This window comes from Mesoplodon mirus, assembly GCF_964341445.2.
Source record: "Mesoplodon mirus genome assembly, chromosome: 5".
Taxonomy (NCBI): domain Eukaryota; kingdom Metazoa; phylum Chordata; class Mammalia; order Artiodactyla; family Ziphiidae; genus Mesoplodon; species Mesoplodon mirus.
In genome coordinates, this window is record NC_138980.1 from 33,050,702 (window position 1) to 33,069,677 (window position 18,976).

At 61.5% G+C, this 18,976-nt stretch overlaps 1 protein-coding gene across 1 annotated transcript; it reads left to right on the forward strand.

Moving 5' to 3' along the window:
* The first annotated feature begins 1,981 nt into the window (after positions 1–1,981).
* EFNA2 (ephrin A2) lies at positions 1,982–17,112 on the forward strand. Its single transcript, XM_082622867.1, has 4 exons — positions 1,982–2,128; positions 12,590–12,903; positions 14,948–15,013; positions 15,694–17,112. The coding sequence occupies exons 1-4, from the start codon at positions 1,986–1,988 to the stop codon at positions 15,813–15,815; spliced, it is 645 nt and encodes a 214-aa protein (XP_082478993.1). The 5' UTR covers positions 1,982–1,985; the 3' UTR covers positions 15,816–17,112.
* Positions 17,113–18,976: the final 1,864 nt, after the last annotated feature.

Consider the following 18,976-nt stretch of genomic DNA (forward strand, 5'->3'; position numbering starts at 1 on the left):
AGAGAGCTTCTGGGTGAACCCCTTTGCTGGCCAGGCCTGGCACCCCTGGGCTCGCAGCCCCTCTTCCTGGGCTCAGGCCCCACGCCTTCCAGAGTGGTGGCCCCATCACTTCTCAAAGAGCCAGACCAGCCAGCCCGGGCTGAGCCTGGCCTGTGTGGCTGGAGCCCCAGGCCCTCACTCCAGCGGTGTCCAGATGGTCTGTTCGGGGCCTTGCCAGGTGACCCTGGGCCAGTTCTGGTCCTCTCTCGGCCTACCCACCCTCCTCTGTGGAGCCACCTCAGCCAGCCCTGGGACTTCAAACTTGGGCACCTGCAGTCAATGGACAAGACCCAGAAGGCAGAACACCCCAAACAGATGGGCAGAGTCCCCTGGAAGGCAAAGAACAGAGAACCTTGTGGGGGGGGGGTTGGGGGGTGGCTGAAGTACAGGGAGGACAATGGGCCTTGAAGGAGGAACCAGAATTTCACAGGAAGAGCGGGGAAGGCCTCCCAGGCACGGTGCAGCCCAAGCAAAGAGGGGTAAGTGCCGGGACGACAGCAGGAAGCTCAGGGCACATGTGGAACGTGGCCACAGTATATCGGAAATGTGTACGTAGCTGGGGCGGGTGTATTTACCATCCCCGCCTGGTTGGGGCAAAGCTTAGTTTGCCGGTCTCTGGCCTCTCAAGGTTCTTGCAAGGAGTTTGGATAATCCCTCACATGGGGACCTTCCAGCTCTTGACTCCCAGACCCTGCGCCAGGCCTGGGAGAGTGAAACAAAGCAAGAGAGGTGGAATCTGGCTGGGCACCTCTGGCACTTTCCTGCCAGCACTTGGTGACAGCGTACCTCCACAAACTCAGAGTCTGGTGAGGGAGACTATGGCATGAATAAGGACAGAAGTGAAGGACAGTCTCCCAGTTCCACAGTCAGCAATTTGCCCCCTTCCTCCGGGAGTGGTCACTGAGTGCCCCGAACCCATCAGGCACTCTAGCCCTTTGCTGAAGCTGTACCCTCCGCCTGTCGCCCTTCCTAGCTTCCGCCCGGGTCAGACTCCCCGTGCTCCCACGTGCTGTTGGCCTGGACCCAACTCTGGGCTGCTGGGAGTATTGGGCACCTACTATGCCTGGCACCCTTAGGGGCTGAGGTCAGGATTCCTATTTTGTTTCCTAGATGAAGAAACAGAGACTCAGAGAGGAGAAGTGACTGCCCTGGGGTCCCCCTGGGTGGCAGCAGTGGACACTGGCTTTGGACTTTGGTCAGCCTGACTGTAAAACTCTTCACCAGGCTGGGCAGGGTGGTACGACATTGGCTGGGCCTGGTTTAGGATTTTGGGGTCTGGGTTTGAATGAGGGAGGGGAGATGGGGGTGAGCAATCTCTGTGTCTTCTGCTTCTGGCACCGGGCCAGGCTCTGGAGACCAGCTTGGTGGCTTGAATGGAGGTGATTGAGAGCAACTCATGGACCCCGGCCTGGTCCCGTGATGACAGGGGCAGATGCAGGGCCCCGCAGAGTTGGGGTGGCCGGGGGGGCTCGGGGGGGCAGGACCCCGGGGGTGCAGGCAGCCCGACGTGGGGAGACGCGTCCCGGAAAGTCGGGGCGGGGCAGGGCTGGGGGTGGAGATGTAGGGGCGCGGCGGGGGCTGGAGCCCCCCGCCCAGCCCCCGCGCGGCTGGGGCACGGCAGGAGGGGGCGCCCGCGGCCCTCCCGGCGCTCGGGCGGGACAAAGGCCGGAGTCCCGGCCCCTCCCCGGCGGTGCGGCGGCGACGGCCTGCGCTCAGAGTCCGAGCGGCCGGGCCGGCGCCCGGGGCGACCCCGGCGCCCCGCCCGCCGCCGCCTGACTTCTCCGGCGCCCGAGGTCGCGCGCGCTCAGGCGGGGGCGGCTGGGGATCTCCAAGCGCCGGCGCTCCCTCCTCCCGCCCGCCCCGCGCCCGCCCGCTCGGCGGCGGCGGAGGAGGCGGAGACGGCTGGCAGGCGGCGGCCAGGCGAGCGGGGCGGCCGGACCGGGGCCATGGCGCCCGCGCAGCGCCCGCTGCTGCCGCTGCTGCTTCTGCTGCTGCCGCTGCCGCCGCCGCCGCCCTTCGCGCGCGCCGAGGACGCCGCCCGCGCCAACTCGGACCGCTACGCCGTCTACTGGAACCGTAGCAACCCCAGGTGAGCGTGGCCGCGGGGGGGACCGGGCGCCGGGAGACTCCGGACGCCCCCATCCTAGCCTGGTCTCCCGCCCCGGGCTCGGGGCGACCCTGCGCGCTGCCCCCGGAGTGGGGGCGCCCGCTTCCCAGGGCGCCCCCAGGGAGTTCCGGCCCCCAGAGTTTGGGGGACTCGCACTCCGTGTGCATCTACCCCCAGGGCGCCCCGCCGCCTGCAGATTTGGGCGCCCTGCATGCCCCGGCGCGCCACCGGCCCTGGAGTTTGGGGATCCCCTCTGGCACTCTCAGATGCAGTGCGGCCCTGAGTTCCCTCCCCGGACTTGGGGCACTCCATCTTCTGGCCTCTCCAGGGACCCCCGCTGGCTTTAGAGTTGGTGGGGATTCCCGGGGACCTTGTCACTGAGCCGCGCCCGGAGGTGGGGGACCGTGGCCCCTCGGGGGATGGGTCCAGGGGTGCGTTCTGCCGGCGGGTCCCCAGATGAACTTAGGGAAGTTAGAATGTCCCTCCCTGCGGCCCGGCGTCCACATTCGCTGCAGGGGCTCCCCGGCCCCTGCTTTGCAGGGACAGAGAGACTGAGGCACCAAGGGGGCTGGGGGTCTGTCCCGGGAGTCCTGACCAGGTGGCGTCCTCTCCTGTCCTGGCGCTGGTGGGGAAACTGAGGCACAGAGGGGCCGAGCGGCTGGCTCAAGGTCACGGCCAGGGGAGCAGAGCTGGGGCAGGGACCCAGGTGGCCTTGTGCCCAGCCTGCCACGCCCGCCTGCCTGCAGTCCTGCTCGGTGTCAGGCGCTGAGTGCCATCTGGGGGGCAGCAGCAGCCCTTGTTTGTCGAGTGAGAAAAGTTTGTTGGTGACTGACCACATCCTGGACAGCAGCAGACGCCTCAGGCCACCCAGGGTCTGGGAGGCTGGAGCGGGCTGGGGATCCGTGGGAGATGAGGCTTCGGGGTCCTGCTGCTCCCGGTCAGCCCCGCGGTCACATCGAAGCCAGCCGGGTTGCACGTGGGGGCAGAGCCGCTGGCCTCCCCGCCCCATGACCCTCTGCTACCAGTCACCTTCTCTTGGTTTTCAAGCGCCAGCTGCACCGCCTTCCACAGACCGCCGTCCCCCCACTGTACCCCACCGTTATCCATCCTCCACTGGAAAGTTGCATAATGGGCCATCTTTGAGGCAGGCCTGGGACCAGGGCAGTCAGGGTCCTGGGTGGGAGCAGGGAGCATGCCCAGACACCCCCCTCCATTGCCTGGCCCTGGGGTTGGGCCCCGGGGCCGAGGGCAGAGACCCCGGGCCTAGGAGGGTTGGCCGGGCCACCATGGAACTGGTCCCCCACGCGGCCCGCCCCGCTGGTCACATGTGGGTTTGATTAAGGCTCTTCCTTGCGGCCGAGCAGGGAGCCCAGCGGGCAGCACTTCCCCGGCCCAAGTTTTTGGTTTCAGCTCCGGAATCTCCGTCCCGGCATGGCCTGTCCTTTGTTCTAGCAAACGCCAGACACGCGAGGAGCCTCGAACGGGGACAGAAAGGGGTCGTTGGGGCCGCTTGCTGCCCCACCTGCCACCCGGCCGCAGGCAGGATCTCGGCTGGGAAGGAGGCAGCCCCTGGGGCCGGGTTCTGGCCGGCCACTCGGCCGCCTCCTGTTGCTGACCTGATAGCCCCGCTCCGACCAGCCGCCCGAGGGGACGGCCTTGCTGTCCAGAGCAGACCCTGGCTGTCAGGGCCTTCCTCTCCTACCTCTCCTCCCCCTTCTCCGCCTGGGGCATCCTGGGTAGGAGATGACCTCCCCAACCTCTTGCGATGGGGTCTGGGGCCCTGGGGAGTCACTTGCCCAAGAAGCCCGGTTGGGTCCAGAATTGGGGCTCCATCCATCGCTGAGGTTCAGGGGCTCTTCCAAAGGGGTCCTTGGAGGCCCGGGGGCTCCTCAGGAGGTTTCGTGTCCAGGAGTGTCTGAGACTGGAATCTGCGTCCGGTGACAGGGTGTGTGCCAGTCACGGGAGGAGGGGTGCTGTCCGGCCTTGGGGTCCGAGGGCACCCGGAATGGAGATTTCCTGAGAGCGCCCAGTCCCGGGGGCAGCTGCCAGGGTCAGGGGGGTGCGGGGAGAGGTGTGGAGTCATTGAGCGGGCCCCATGCAGGAGGCAGTCCCATGGGCAGAGACGGGCCTGTGCAGGGAGAGACAAGGATGGGGTCGAAACAGAGAGTTGGTGGTGCAGCAGGCGGAGGAAACAGGGAACGCAGGGCAGGGGCCGTGCCGGAGACAGGGGTGCACACAAAAGGCACCGTGGGGACGGGGACGGAGCCAGGGCTGGGCAGGCTCGGGTGGTGGGCGGTTGGGCAGCCAGCGGAGGAGCGGGGGTGGGAGGGGATGAGTGCGCTCAGGTTGGGGACCGCCAGGCCCAGGCGGTGCCGCAGTGAGGCCGGCCACCCTCGCCCTGCCGGGCCTGGTACCCGCGCCGAGGTAATGCGTATGTGGCTATGTCTCCCCAGTTGCATTCTCCTGCTGTGCCATGTATTTCCTGCACATGTGAGGCTGGCGGACGTTGCCAGGGAGCCCTGCACCCACCACCGCCTCAGCCAAAGGGTGGAGCCCAGTCCAGCCACCTGGCCCCGGCACCCCGACCAGCCGGCTGTCCAGCCGTCTCTCTGGCCAGCCCCTGCCTGGGCCGGGCACTCCAGGGCTGGCTGCTGGGTGTCTCTGGACCTGTCCGCGGCCCGGGTGGGACTGGGCCGGGGGTCCTGGCTGGCTGCTCACGGGCCGAGCGTGGGGCTGCGGGTGCATCTGTGTACGTGGGGGACCCGGGGGCACCCAGGAGTCTATTTGGGCTGCAGGGTGTGTCTGCATGTGTCACTGCGTGTAGCTGCGTGTTCTCGCCCATGATGTTCGGGGGTCCTGGGGCCCTGGGAGGTGCAGAACTGTGTGTGTGGAACACATGCGTCACCCCGCCACACAGACGCTCGTGTGCCTACGTGTGCACAGAGACCCTGGCCCTGGACGTTTGCACGCGCCCACGTGAGTGTGCCTGGAGTACACACATGTGCGGGGTGCATGCATGTTTGCAGCAGTGTGTCTGGGTGTGCAATGTACGTGGTGTCTGAGGTGCGTGTGTATATCTGTGTGTGCAGATTGGCACCTGGGGAGCAGGTGCATCTGTATGTGGGATGCATGCATGTCTTTAGAGTGTCTGCGTGTGTGGCCCGGCTCTGGCCATCCCGGGGGCTCCGGTGAGGGGGCAGACACTGCACACCAGTGGGGGCACAGCTTGCCCTCCCTGCCTGCCCGGCCACTCCTCCTCCGCCCCCTCCTCCAGCCCAGTGGGTTCCTGCTGGGTGGACGTGGCCAGGTCCCATGGGCACCATGCCGCCCTCGGTGCAGAGGGGCCATCGAGGTTCAGAGCTGGCACCGGCAGGACACCCACCATCCCCGGGGCCCCCACCTGGTTGGGGGCCTGTAACCCGGGTGGACCCAGCAGTGCGGACCCGGGTGGAGGCTCTGATCGCCCTCGGGTGTGGGCAGCAGCCACATTCCCCTCTCAAACGACCGGGTGGGAAGATGGCGACTGGGGCAGCATCTTCCCCATGGGGGGGGATGTCGGGCACCCCGGTCCCTGCCAGCCTCGCCCAGGCCTCCGGGGAACGGGCTTTGAAGCGGGCGATGCCATATTTTGCCGCATGAGGCTTTTTTGTTTCCTTTGGAAGAGGCTCGACCAGCCGGCTTGCGGGGTGGGGTGGGGGGTGGCTTGGAGAGTGAGGACTCATGGGTCTGGGGGGCCGTGGGGGGCCGGGGCTCGGACTCAGGGATCCGGGAAGCCCGGCTGTGCCCTCGGGTGGGCAGCTTGGCTGCTCGGAGCCCCCGCGCCTCCTCCAGGAAGTGGGCCGGTGGGTTGTGGATGGCAGCTCTGCGGATGGCAGCAGGGCGCAGTGTGGACGGGCGAGGCATGGGCGTGACCCCAGGGAATCAGAGGCCCCGGAGGGGGAGAGGAAACCGATGCAGCTCCTGTGGGCAAGCGGGGGAGCCTCGGGGGCCAAGCCCTCACATCTGCAGCAGTCGCGACGGTAGGGGGGGAACCGCAGTGCCGGGGCTGGGGGTTGGTTCTGAGATGCCCCCACCCTGCCGGGGGCCTGGGCGCTGAAGCTGGGGTCCACAGGCTCCCTGTCCCCAGCCTTGGTCCCTCCCTGCATGGGCCTCTCCCCTCCCCAGGCTGCTCAGTTTGCAGAGAAAGGAACCGAGGCTGGGGACCAGCTCAGGATGCAGGGCGGTGTGGGCCCTCCAGCCTGCCTGGGAGCTGGGCCGGGGAAGGGGCGGCCGTCTCTGATCTTGGGACCCCCCAGCAGACGTCCCGTGGGGTTCACGGGTCCCTCGAGGTCATGGGTGCAAAGTTGGTTTTCCTCGGGACAGCAGGTGCGTGAACGGGGCTCTGGAAGACAGGCTTCTTGCAGGGCCGACGGCTGGTTCTGCAGCTCCTGAGCTGGGCCTGCTGGGGGAGTCCCGCCTCGCAGCAGCTTTTCTCCGGGACACCCCCCTTCCCCTTTCCTCCTCCTCAGGACCCGGCACTCAGCCAGCCTTGCCCCCCCAAGGTGCTGCTTCGGGGAAATTGTCTCTTTGGAAAATGGGTCCAGAGGGGACTTGGCTGCATCCCCCACCTGGTGGGCCATGCAGGGAAGGGGCACAGCCGCCTCTGTGGCTGCCCCATGGCAGACGCGCAGCCGAAGGCTGGGAGCACAGCAGCCAGAGTCCGAGCTCTGCGCCGGCCGGCCCTGGGGTGGGGGGGCCTGTCCCCACACCCCCTCCCACACAGGGACCCTGGCTTTGAGGGGCTCGTTCCACCGCCTGGGCCACGTTGCCCCTCGCCTGCCCCAACCCAGCCATGCATCCCCTAATCTGCCCACCCCGTGGGTCGGGCTCCCCCTTAGGCCCCCATTGCATGGACCCAGAGAAAGTGACTCATCTGTGGTCATGAGGAAGTCGGGTCCAGTGGGGTGACCCCCTCCAAGAGGCAGCCACGTCTGGGGCTGGCCGAGGAGCATCAGGGACACCGTGCACACCGGGGGTCAGAGGAGGGTGGGGTGACCGAGGCAGGTGTGCCCCGTGGACCGTGCACCTGGGCCTCCTCCTGCCTCAGACCAAGGCCTGAGGGGTGGGGTGGCCCTGAGGCCCTCCCCCTACTTTTCCCGCCCACCCAGCCCCATTTGTTTACCTCTTGCTTCAGCTCTGGGGCCCGTGCCTCAGTTTACCCATCCACACACAAGGCCATAATCGTCCTTTCTCAGCTGATCCTGCGCCACCTTGGGGCCCTAATTTTCTGGGAGGTCCTCCCCACTTCCCGCCAGCAGGAGGAAGGCAGCCAGGCCTTGGATGGGGGACATGTCTTCTTGGCCCCTAGAAAAGCTGGGGGAGGACACTGAGGTCTCAGGGGTCTTGCTGGGGGTGGCAGGCCGGGATGGGTGAGCTCAGCCCACCCTGGGCCCTGGGGCTGTTTTGCCCACTCAGGCTGGCCTGGGCGTGCTGTTTGCTGAGATCTTTGTTGGCATGTCTGAGCGCCTTTAGTAGGAGCTGTGCATGGACTCAGACCAGGGAGATAGAGGCAGAGCCACAGGGAGTGAGGGGGACACGGACTCCCCTGCCCACCTTGCCTGTGCCTCAGTTTCCAGTCTGGGAAGGTGGCACAGCACCCCACCCCCATTTTGGGTGAGACTCCTAATTAGTGGCTTTGCTATTAGCATCTAATGACTTGACAGTCGCCCTATTGGAGCTGATTAGCTGCGGGCTGGGTGTTGCTGGGGAAGGGGTGGTGGGTGGGTTGGTGGCGGGTAAGGGTCACCTGGGTTTTGGGGTGGCTGCCTGCAGGGTGGATGTTGGCAGGGGGATGGCAGGGTGAGCAGCTGGGGGTGAAGGTGTGGCAGGGCGGGGGCGGGGAGGTCTGAAAGCCTCGGGGAGCCCCTGTCTGGGAACCATCCCAAGTCAGTCATTAACCTCTTAGTGAGAATTTCGATCTCTATCTGCGCTCCTGCGGAGCATTTGCATATCAGGCTTCGGCACTAACAGAGGAAATGAAGGCTTTGTCTTGCTCTCACCAGGCTCCGTTTGGGGTGGGGGTCCACTCTCCTGCATAAGCGTCACCCTGAACAGGGGCGAGGCGCCAACTTGGAACAGGAATGCCAACGCAGCAAGGCCCTCACTATTTTAGAGCAGGGAAGGGAGAAAAATGGTCCATTTAGGCGGCCAGAGCTCAGGTGTGTGTGTGGGTGTAGGCCTCTCCTGGGGACCTGCCTGTCTGGGGTCCTCACTCCCCCACCTGGGGGCAGCTTTCTGCTCCCCATGACTCTAGCACCTCAAAGACCTCGAGTCTTTGGCCTTTGTTTGATTAGCAAACATATATCGATCACCACTGTATACAGGGCCTATGTGGGCTACAGGGAAAAGGACAGAGAAGGAGGCTAACCCCCAGGATCCAAGGAAGGCAGACAATGGGCTGCTTAAAGGTATAAATATGATGATGTCCAAACGAGATGAGTTGGGAAAAGTAGGGAAAAACGTGCCAGGCAGAGGGAACAGCATGTGCAAAGGCCCTGGGGTGGGGGCTTCCCTGGTGGCGCAGTGGTTAGGAATCCGCCTGCCAATGCAGGGGACCCGGGTTCGAGCCCTGGTCCGGGAAGATCCCACATGCTGTGGAGCAGCTAAGCCCGTGCTCCATAACTACTTAGCCTGCACTCTAGAGCCCGCAAGCCATAACTACTGAGCCCAGGCACCACAACTACTGAAGCCCGCGCACCTAGAGCTCGTGCTCTGCAACTGCAACAAGAGAAGAGAAGCCCGCGCACGGCAACAAAGAGTAGCCCCCGCTCGCCGCAACTAGAGAAAGCCCGCGTGCAGCAACAAAGACCCAACGCAGCCAAAAAGAAAAGGCCCTGGGGTGGGACCAGCAGCCCGGAGGCTGGTGTGCCTGGAAGTGAGTGAGCTGGGGGAGCCAGAGGGCGATGAGGTTGGGGATGGATGGGGACCACACACGGCCTCGTGGGCCTGGGAGAACTGTGGATTTTGTTCTGTGTGGGGGGAGCCAATGGAGGGCTTTGAGGCAGTGGGTCACGGGGTCTGATATACACTCAGAAAAGTGAGACCTGGATTTTGGGAGGCCAGGAGTCTGGCCGCCCTAGTGGGGCCCAGGCGTCCAGCCTCTGAGGCAGCAAAGCAGCTTCAGTCTCTGATGTTCTTCAGAAAGTGAGCTGGGGGACCTGACGGTGCAGGTGTCACGGGGGGAGGGAGGCAAGCCTGATGGGACAGGCAGGAGGAAAGGGAAGCCCACCTTCTGGAGTCCGTTCTCTCCAGAAAGACCACGCGTGGAGTCACGTTCTCAGGTTGAGTATACATCCCTCGGCATCGTGCCAGGGACAAGAGGGAACACTGAGGGCCGGAGGCCAGGACCAGGACTCCCCCCACTGCCCGTGGCTCCGCGTCACAGCCTCCCCTGCAGGGCCCACCTGGGTGAGGCTGGGTCCCTGGGCGGCTGCTGGGCCACAGCTGCCATCGATCGGCTGATCAATGGGGCTTTCAGTGGGGCCAGGAAGGAGCGAAAAAGACTTTTCAAAAAGCCTGGAGCAGCTTCGGCATCAATCGTGCCCAAGGGGCCGGAGGACGCGGCTGGTCAATGAGACGCCCGTGCCTGGCCAGCCGTGGAGCTGCCTGAGGGACGGGCAGGGTCCCAGCCCGACCCAGGACTGCCCCGCATGCATCTATGCAGTGCCTGCTGTGTACAGAGCTGGAGTTCTCCCATCAGCCTCGAGGACCATCCCCACGGCACAGAGTTGGAAACTGAGTCTTTGAGAAGAGGAGCTGAGACCCAGCTGGGTTCCAACCTGTGACTGAACCACCGAGGTTCCTCGGCCCCCAGCTGACCTCCGAGGCCAGACACATTTATTCTGCAAACGCCTTCCCACCTCTGCGAGAGGGGGTGCCTCCCCATCCCCGGACGAACCCAGTGGAGCAGGGAAGGGGCTGGAGGTGAATCCACTCCCCCTGCTCCCCAAGCTGAAATTATCTGCGAGCCTTGACCTCAGCTGCAGACATGAATCATCACGCTGGGTCCCTGCTGACGGAGGGGGAGACTCAGGCACCGTGAGCTGGTCCCCTGTCTCTGTCATTCCAGCTCTGGGTTCCCAGGAGCCCTCGCCCCCACCTGGCGCAGTCTCACAGGCGGCGGGGGCCAGCCGATGCCATCTGATAATCCAGCCGCCCCCTCAGGTGCCAGCTGTGGGAATTAGCGCACCTGGCGTGGGGGCCGCCTTGCTCCCTCCCATAGGCCGGGGCGGCTGGCACGGCAGGCTCGGAGGCAGCGGCATGGCTGGGATCCTAGCAGCCCTCCCTGCCTCTGACCCACACTGGGCCTCAGTTTCCCGGCCGATACAGGGAGCGGAGGAGGCTGGGGGAGCCCGCCCCCCAACCCTCTGATGCTCAGGCCTTTTATGTGCTAATAAGCCCCTCTTGGGAGGCCCCCTTGTCCCCCCTCGGTCCAGGCCACGTTTACGTGACAGGGGCCTGGGGCACGGCGTCCAGGAGGTCTAGGAGCTCCTGACTCTGTAGCCTGAGGCGGTGATGGAAGGGGAGCTGCTAGTCCCTCGCTCAGCTGACCTCCATCCTTGACAGATGAGCCTGGGTCAGGGCCCCCCCCCCCAGAGAAAGGGGTGCAGGCTGCATGACAGTGTGGAGAGACCTCCAGAGCAAAGCCTGGGAGGCAGGGCTTGGGGGTGGAGGTGTCAGGGGTGGGGAAGCTGGTGGGGTGACCAGGAAGTTGAGGGGTAGCTGCCAGATTTTGGAGGCTCTGGAGGAAGAAGGAAGGATGTCACACAGGATGGAAGGGGTGGAGCTGGGGGTCTTGAACCCAGGGCACCCCTGAGTTGGACTGAGCGAGGGAGGGCCTGAGCATCCTTTATGCCAAACCCCGCCCCCTGTGGGGAAACTGAGGCTAGGGGAGGGGCAGAGCTTGCCCCAGAGAGGCTGGGAACACTTGGCCTGTGTCCCACACTGCCCTCCGCCTTTTTTTTGTTTTTTCGTTTTCTTTTTTTTTTTTTTTCAGTACGTAGGCCTCTCACTGTCGTGGCCTCTCCCGTTGCAGAGCACAGGCTCCGGACGCGCAGGCTCTCACGGGCCCAGCCGCTCCGCGGCATGTGAGATCCTCCCGGCCCGGGGCACGAACCCGTGTCCCCTGCATCGGCAGGCGGACTCTCAACCACTGCGCCACCAGGGAAGCCCCCCCCTTTTTTTTAACATCTTTATTCGAGTATAATTGCTTTACAATGGTGTGTTAGTTTCTGCTTTATAACAAAGTGAATCAGCTATACATATACATGTATCCCCATATCCCCTGCCTCTTGCGTCTCCCTCCCACCCTCCCTATCCCACCCCTCTAGGTGGTCACAAAGCACCGAGCTGATCTCCCTGTGCTATGCAGCCGCTTCCCACTAGCTATCTATTTTACATTTGGTAGTGTATATAAGTCCATGCCACTCTCTCACTTTGTCCCAGCTTACCCTTCCCCCTCCCTGTGTCCTCAAGTCCATTCTCTATGTCTGCGTTTTTATTCCTGTCCTGGCCCTAGGTTCTTCAGAACCTTTTTTTTTTTTTTTTTTTTTTTTAGATTCCATATATATGTGTTAGCATATGGTATTTATTTTTCTCTTTCTGACTTATTTCACTCTGTATGACAGACTCTCGGTCCATCCACCTCACTACAAATAACTCAATTTCATTTTTTTTTATGGCTGAGTAATATTGAAACCTCTCTAGTAACGAACTATAGAAATGATTCCTGAAAGTATAGTCTTGCCCTCGGCCTTCTTGGCAGGCAAATCTGCAAAAGGAAAGCTGACGAGGCTGCATCTGGTGATGGGGTGGGGGGCTGCCTGGAGGAGGGGGCATCGAAGTCAAGCAGTAAGGTTTTTGGAGAGGGGCTTCCTCGTGGGGGGGGGACATCTTGTGCCAGGCCTGTTGCGGCTGAGGGGCCCAGATGTGGATTCTGCAGGGGATGGAGAGACTGGGGGGCTCCGAGTCACGTGGCGCCTGCTTGTTTGCATGTGGTTACCCAGAATGCCTGGCGGCAGCCCCTCTTCCCCAGCACCCACCTCGTGGGCTCAGCGCTAGTCCCAGTCTCTAGGAGCCTGCTGTGGCCTTGGTGGGGCAGGGTTGTGCCAGGCAGGGGGCTGGGGGCTCGGACCCTGGCACCTGTCTGTGGGTAGGGTGCCCGCCCATCGGTCCCCTAACTCCTCCCCCTTCCCCATCTCTGACCTACCCCTTTCTACTTGCACTGACCCGTCCCCACCCGCCTTCGTGCTTCCTGTCCCCTACCCCGTCCCCTCCCACGCACTGACCGCTGACCCCTCTCCATTTACCCCATCCCTGACCCTCCCCTTCTCCCTTACGCTGATCCGTCATCCCCATCTCGGGCCCCGCCCCTCCCCCCGCGCTGACCGCCGGCCCCGCCCCCAGGTTCCACGCGGGCGCGGCGGACGACGGCGGCGGCTACACGGTGGAGGTGAGCATCAACGACTACCTGGACATCTACTGCCCGCACTACGGGGCGCCACTGCCGCCGGCCGAGCGCATGGAGCACTACGTGCTGTACATGGTCAACGGCGAGGGCCACGCCTCCTGCGACCACCGGCAGCGCGGCTTCAAGCGCTGGGAGTGTAACCGGCCCGCGGCGCCCGGGGGGCCGCTCAAGTTCTCGGAGAAGTTCCAGCTCTTCACGCCCTTCTCGCTGGGCTTCGAGTTCCGCCCGGGCCATGAGTACTACTACATCTGTGAGTGGGGGCGGGGCAGGGGCGCGGGGGGGTGCCCCTCCTCCGCGCTGGCCTCTGTCTCCGGGTGGGCGCTCCGGTGGTCTCGCCATCCTCCCCGCAAACCCCCCTGTGACCTCGGCCTCTGGGCCTCTGGACTGGGACCATGTGGTCAGCCTGTCCCACACTGAGACCAGGGGTGCCGTCCCCCCATTGCACTGAGGCGGGAAACTGAGGCCTGTGGAATCTTGAGGGAGGGGGTGAGGGCGACCAACCCTGAACCCGGCAGGGGTCTCCCGGGCCCACCCGCCCATCTCCCAGCAGCCCATCCGCGCCCAGATTCCCCGAGGAGCTTTTCACTGTCGGCTGGTGGCAGCCTTGGGACACTGGGCATGCGTGCCCCGCTGTGAGCCCTGCGGGGGGCCCGGGTAGGCTGCCCCCACCTGTCCTGGGCATCAGGGGTTCCCAAGGGGCCCCTTTTTCCTTCCCATCAAGTGCCAAGGGCAGGGTCTGGGGAGGCGGCAGAGTCGGGGCTGGGTTCAAGTTCCTGTTCAGTGGGGCCTTGGCAGACTGTAGTCTGAGAACCTAAACCAGGAATACTGGGGTCCAGGCATCGCCCCTGCCGAGGGGGGGTATCAGGGAGCCCACCGTGTCATCGGACTCATGCCTCTCCCGAGGCGGTGAGACTTCAACGGATTGTGGGGTCCCGTTTCTCAGCGTCCTGGGGGCTGATGGGGAGCAGGTGGGAGGGGGGTGTCTGCCCCCGGGGCTTCGGAGAGGAACCCAGCGCCTCACCACCCCGGTTCCTGCTGAGTCAAATTTAACTCTACAAGGTTCCCATTTCCTCCTTTCTCTGCTCTATCTGGATTTTTTCTTTTTAATTCAGGGAAGAAGGGAGTGGGGGAGGGGAAGAAGGTGCTTAAATTAAGTCTCCATAATATAAGAAAAATTACATTTTTCTTTCCGAGACGGGAGTTTCATAAAGATAATTATTGTAATTATTCGTCCTATCTCTGTGATGAGTGTTACTTTTATTACGTGCTTTTTATCTTCATCTCCCAGCACGAATGGGCTTCTGGGGGGCGGGCAGAGGTGATGGCCACAGAGAGGACCGGCCGAGAGCACAGGCGGGGGCAGGCCCAGCCGCAGCCGTGTGGGTGCCCGTGCCTGTTCACGTGTGTGAGCCCCACCACCCGCAGGGCCTCAGGCCTCCCTCCCTGCCCCTGTCCTGGTCCCCGAGCTCCTCCCTCCTGACTCATGGCTGATGCTCTGGTACCTCCCCCGCCTGCCAAGTGGGCCAAGAAGCTGGGAGCCCTATGGTGGAATTTGAGGTGTGAGGACTCAATGCACTTAGGCCTGCACATGACTCGGTGGTGTGGGTCGCTCTCCAGGTGAGGCCAGAAGCTGCCTCCTTCCCAGGGGTAACTGGGTTTCCGGCGTCACCCAGATGGAAAGAATGATTTCCAAAGCACCTCCCATGGGCCAGATGAGGTCCAGATAGGGGGTGACTTGCCGACAGGCACCCTGAGAGCAGGGATTTGATCCCTGGTCAATCATTTGGTTACACAGATTTTTTTTTTTGCTGTTTGATTTTTGTTTTGTTTTGGTTTTGGCCGTGCTGCACAGCATGGGGGATCTTAGTTCCCTGACCAAGGATGGAAGCGTGTCCCTGGCAGTGAAAGCTCAGAGTCCTAACCACTGGACCGCCAGGGAATTCCCTTTTTTTGCGGATTGGAAACACACCTATTTTTATTCATCACCTTTGAACTTTGCCCTCTGATGCCCTGGGGTGAGATGGAGCCCTGGGGTGACATTGACACCTCACCTGACCCCTGTCTCTGGGGTTAGGATTCAGCAAAGTGAGAGGTAGGGGAAGAGTGCAAGAGGACTTCTGGGAAATCATGGGCATTGTGTCTGGGGCTTTAATGTTTGATGAGGAGTTTTATGGGTGGATTCCCCAACCTGGGGTCAGGGTTGGGTTACGGGCATAGGGAAGGGGATACAGCCCCAAGAGGTCTCATGCACCAAGAGCCTCCTGCCCTACTAACCCCCAGCTCCTCTCTTCCAGCTGCCACACCCCCCAATGCTGTGGACCGACCCTGCCTGCGGCTGAAGGTTTACGTGCGACCGACCAGTAAGTTCTCGGTGGGGGTTCATGTAGGGTCCTTAACTCACAGAACCCACTGAGTCATCAGCGGAGTTAGGAGGCCGTCATGGCATAGCCTGGGAAGTCCCACAACCTGAGCGATGGCTGGGACAGGCCCTGCCTGAGCCTCTGTTTTTCCATCTGCAAATGGGGCCATTTCAGACCTTCAAGAATGAGGGTTGAAGTCCATGGCTGGGCTCCACTGAGACCGAAGCCCCCCTTCACCCAGTGAGTGGGTATCACGGAAGTTCTCTGAGATGGACCAATGGGTCCGTGTTCTGAGCTCCTGAAACATAGGGAAGGGGGGTCCTGCAGCCTCGCCACTTCACCCGGTGCCTTCTGTTTGCCATGCTCCGCACTGGAGGCACAGCCTCAGCCGAGGTGGACAGAAATCTCTGTGCCCTCGGAGGTGCAGCAAAATGGAGATTTTTTTTTTTTTTTTTTTTTTTTTTTTTGGCTGCACAGTGCATATGGGATCTTAGCTCCCTGACCGAGGGTGGAACCTGTACCTGTGCCCCCTGCATTGGGAGTGTGGAGTCTTAACCACTGGACTGCCAGGGAAGTCCCGCAATGGAGATGTTTAACAATGTCAGGTCGTGGTGAGGTCTAGGAAGCAGGGTGGGGGGTGGGAGGCCTGCCACTGACCCCCTGTCTCCCTGTCCCCTCAGACGAGACCCTGTATGAGGCCCCCGAGCCCATCTTCACCAGCAATAACTCATGCAGCGGCCTGCGCAGCTGCCGGCTCTTCCTCAGCACCGTCCCCGTGCTGTGGACCCTCCTGGGCTCCTAATCCCCAGTGGGACGTTGGCCCCGCCCTGATGGCCCGCCTCTGAGACCAAATAGAGACGCCACTTCTCCCACGACTGGTGCTGCTTCGCCGGGCAGGGGGCCGTCCACCCGCCCCAGGGCTGGAGGTGGGTGAGGGCAGCTGAGGTCCCCCCACCCCGTGCCAGAGGGGCCAGGTGTCTGCTCAGCTGGCCATGCTGTTTTGTCCGGGGGACATGCTGAACCCTGGGATCTCTTGGTGACGTTGGTTTTTGTTTTTGTTTTCTAAGTGTATTTTTCATGGTTGCATCAGAAAGACTTGAGTTTTTAATTTAATTTATTCCTTGCTGTCGCCTGTGACTTTGGGAAGGAAACAGAATGGACAGACGGGGCAGGGGTCCCTGGCCCCCTTGAGGGGAGGGGAATTGGGGCACCCCTGGCCTGGTCACTCCATTTGTTGGGTCCTGGGTGGAGGCAACCATGGAGTGGAACCCCAGGTGCCACGGGACAGGCTGGCCTGAGGAAGAAGGGGTGGTTGGTGAGTCCCCCCGATTCTGGTCCGGGGCCCTCAGACCCCTGTCCTGCCAGCTCTACCCTCCTCCCTCCTGGTGATTGTCTCCTAGAGCAGAAAACCACGGGGTTTCACCAGCAGCCACCATGGAGCCCTGGCCCCCTCGAAATCATAGCATCACAACGTCTTAGAGATGACGTAGGCCCCACCTGTCCCCCCAGCCTCACACAGTCGCCCCCGAGGCCGAGAAGACGTTATATTTCTGTAAATAGAGCCAGCAAGTATATACTGTGATTTATTTTTACTGTATTCCTGAGGATGGACTGGAATGTTTCTTTTTCTCTCACCCCTTCATGGGGGGGGGCTTTTATTTTGATGGGGGGGTTGGGGTAGACTTTTTAGCGTAGAAGCCGCACTTCACAATAAGCTCCTTTGTCTGTCAGACCCCCTTCCCTCTACTGTATGACTAATAATGTTTGTAAGAAAAGGGAAAACAGGACAAAACAAAACAGAGGGGGAGGGGAACATCACCACCAAAAAAGAGAAGTCCCTTCCCAAAAACAATCTAATGAAGTAAACAGCGCATTTATACAGATTTCATATTTCTACCCGCCTTTCCTGATCTGTGTTTTATATATATTATATATAAATATATATGGCGTGCGGCCGCCGGGAAATGGCTCGGGCACGCCAGTGGGGGACTTTTGTAGGGGTCGTGGGCGGGCGGCATTGCCACGCCTGGAGCTGGCGACGGGCCCCCCACCCCACCCGTCACAATCAACTTTGGATTCTGTATTTTTTTATAATAAAATGAGCATAAGCATCCAGGCTGCGTGTCTGTGTTGGGGCCGCAGGTCGGGTCTGGAACCTGCTGGGGAGGGGTGTCTTTAAGGAATGTCTGGAGACCCCGGGGCCGGTTGTGATCCTTTGGTTTTGTGTATTATTGGGTGCCTGGCCCCGAACTGAGCATCTTATGGGGTGCTGTGCCCTTCATACCACCCCTAGGAGAGGGGAACAAGCCCCTCTCCCCTGGGGCAGCTGGGAGGACGGAAGGAAGAGATGGGGCTGGCTTTGAATACACAGCAGGGGCTTGTTAAGTGTCTGTCACCCGATGCACCTGAGCAGGTGGGAATCCCTGGACCCCAAGGCCAGTCAAGACCTCCTGTACCCTCGTCCTCACTTGGGGGCGGTCCTTGGGTTCTATGACAGGTCTTTTAGGATCGAACCAAATTTGGTGCCATCTTGGTCGCCAAGCTCTGTGGAGGGGTGACTCAGTTTCTCCAACTGCTCCAGGCAAGGGTGGGGGTTTGTCATCTCGAATTCCCTCCTGGCTTTCCAAAAGACATGTGTCAGAGGCTTCTGGGGTCCCAGGGGCCTTCACCCCAGCCTGGCCCCGGAGAGGCACAGAACAGGGTGGAGAGACTGGGGCCTCGGGGCTGCTCCTTGCCTCAGTGCCACCCGCAGGGACTGCGGCGTCCAGGGCACAATTAGCCGAGAGGGCAGGCTCTCAGCTAATTAATTCGGCCGTGCTGGGTCCAGCGACGGGGGCTGCCTCTTAATGAGGCCAGGAAGCGGCACAAAGACCCCTGTGTGCGCCCTGCCTGCCCTGCCCAGCAGCAGTGGGACGGAGGGTGGCCACTGCCGAGCACCACGGAGGGAGAGCCGAGGGATCCCCCCACTCTGTGGAGAGGACCCCGAGGCTCAGAGAGGGAGGAGGCCCCCCTAAGTCCACCCCCCTGAGACCCCTCACTCGAACACCCCAACTCGGCCACGGGGACAGAGGAAACTGGAAGGTGAGGATTAAATGCAGGGGTCGTGGGGCAGAATCGTAGCAGCTAACTTTGATTTTGTTATTTTAAAAAAAGTTATTGAGATATAGTTCACATACCACACAATCCATCCGTTTAAAGTACAATTCCACAATTTTTATCCATTCACAGGGTGTGCAACCATCACCACTATCTCATTCCAGAACATTCCATCACCCCAAAAAGAAGCGCCCTCCCCCTCCCCACCCCCTGACAACTAGGAACCCACTTTCTGTACCTCTGGATCAGCCTGTTCTGGACGTCTCTCATCAATGGAATCACACACTGCGTGTCCTTCTGTGTCTGGCTTCTCTCACTGAGCATCGTGTTCTCGGGTCCATCCACGTTGTAGGAGTGTCAGGGCTTCTGTCCTTTTCATGGCTGAGTGATGTTCCTGTGTATGGAGGGATGACTTTCTGTCCATTCACTAGTTTATGGACATTTGGGTTGTTTCCTTTTAGCTATTCTGAGGACTTTTGAGACAAAATTTTAACACAAAAAGGTGACCTTGGAAGGGTAAGTATAAAAATAGCTCTATTCCCACCTCGGGGCCTTTGCACGTGCTGTTCCCCGTCTGGTGTGCCCTTTCTGCAGACCACTGCTTGACTCTCTCCCCCAGCCCCTTCATAAGGGGTACATGTCCCCTCTAGACCTCCCTGGCCAAGTGGCCCTCACCCCATCCCTCTGCTGTCAAATCTCTGATTCTTTTCTTCTTTTTTTTTTTCACAATAATGTGTATTTATTTACCAGGCATTATTTACATCTGATTTACTACATGTATCTTCTTTTTTTTTATTAGATCTTTATTGGAGTATAATTACTTCACGATACTATGTTAGTTTCTGTTGTGCAACAAAGCGAATCAGC

Coding starts and splice junctions, on each gene's coding strand:
- EFNA2 (XM_082622867.1), top strand. CDS start 1,986: ATGGCGCCCGCGCAGCGCCCGCTGCTGCCGCTGCTGCTTCTGCTGCTG. Junction 2,129..12,589: donor TGGAACCGTAGCAACCCCAG/GTGAGCGTGGCC, acceptor CCCCGCCCCCAG/GTTCCACGCGGGCGCGGCGG. Junction 12,904..14,947: donor CCATGAGTACTACTACATCT/GTGAGTGGGGGC, acceptor CCTCTCTTCCAG/CTGCCACACCCCCCAATGCT.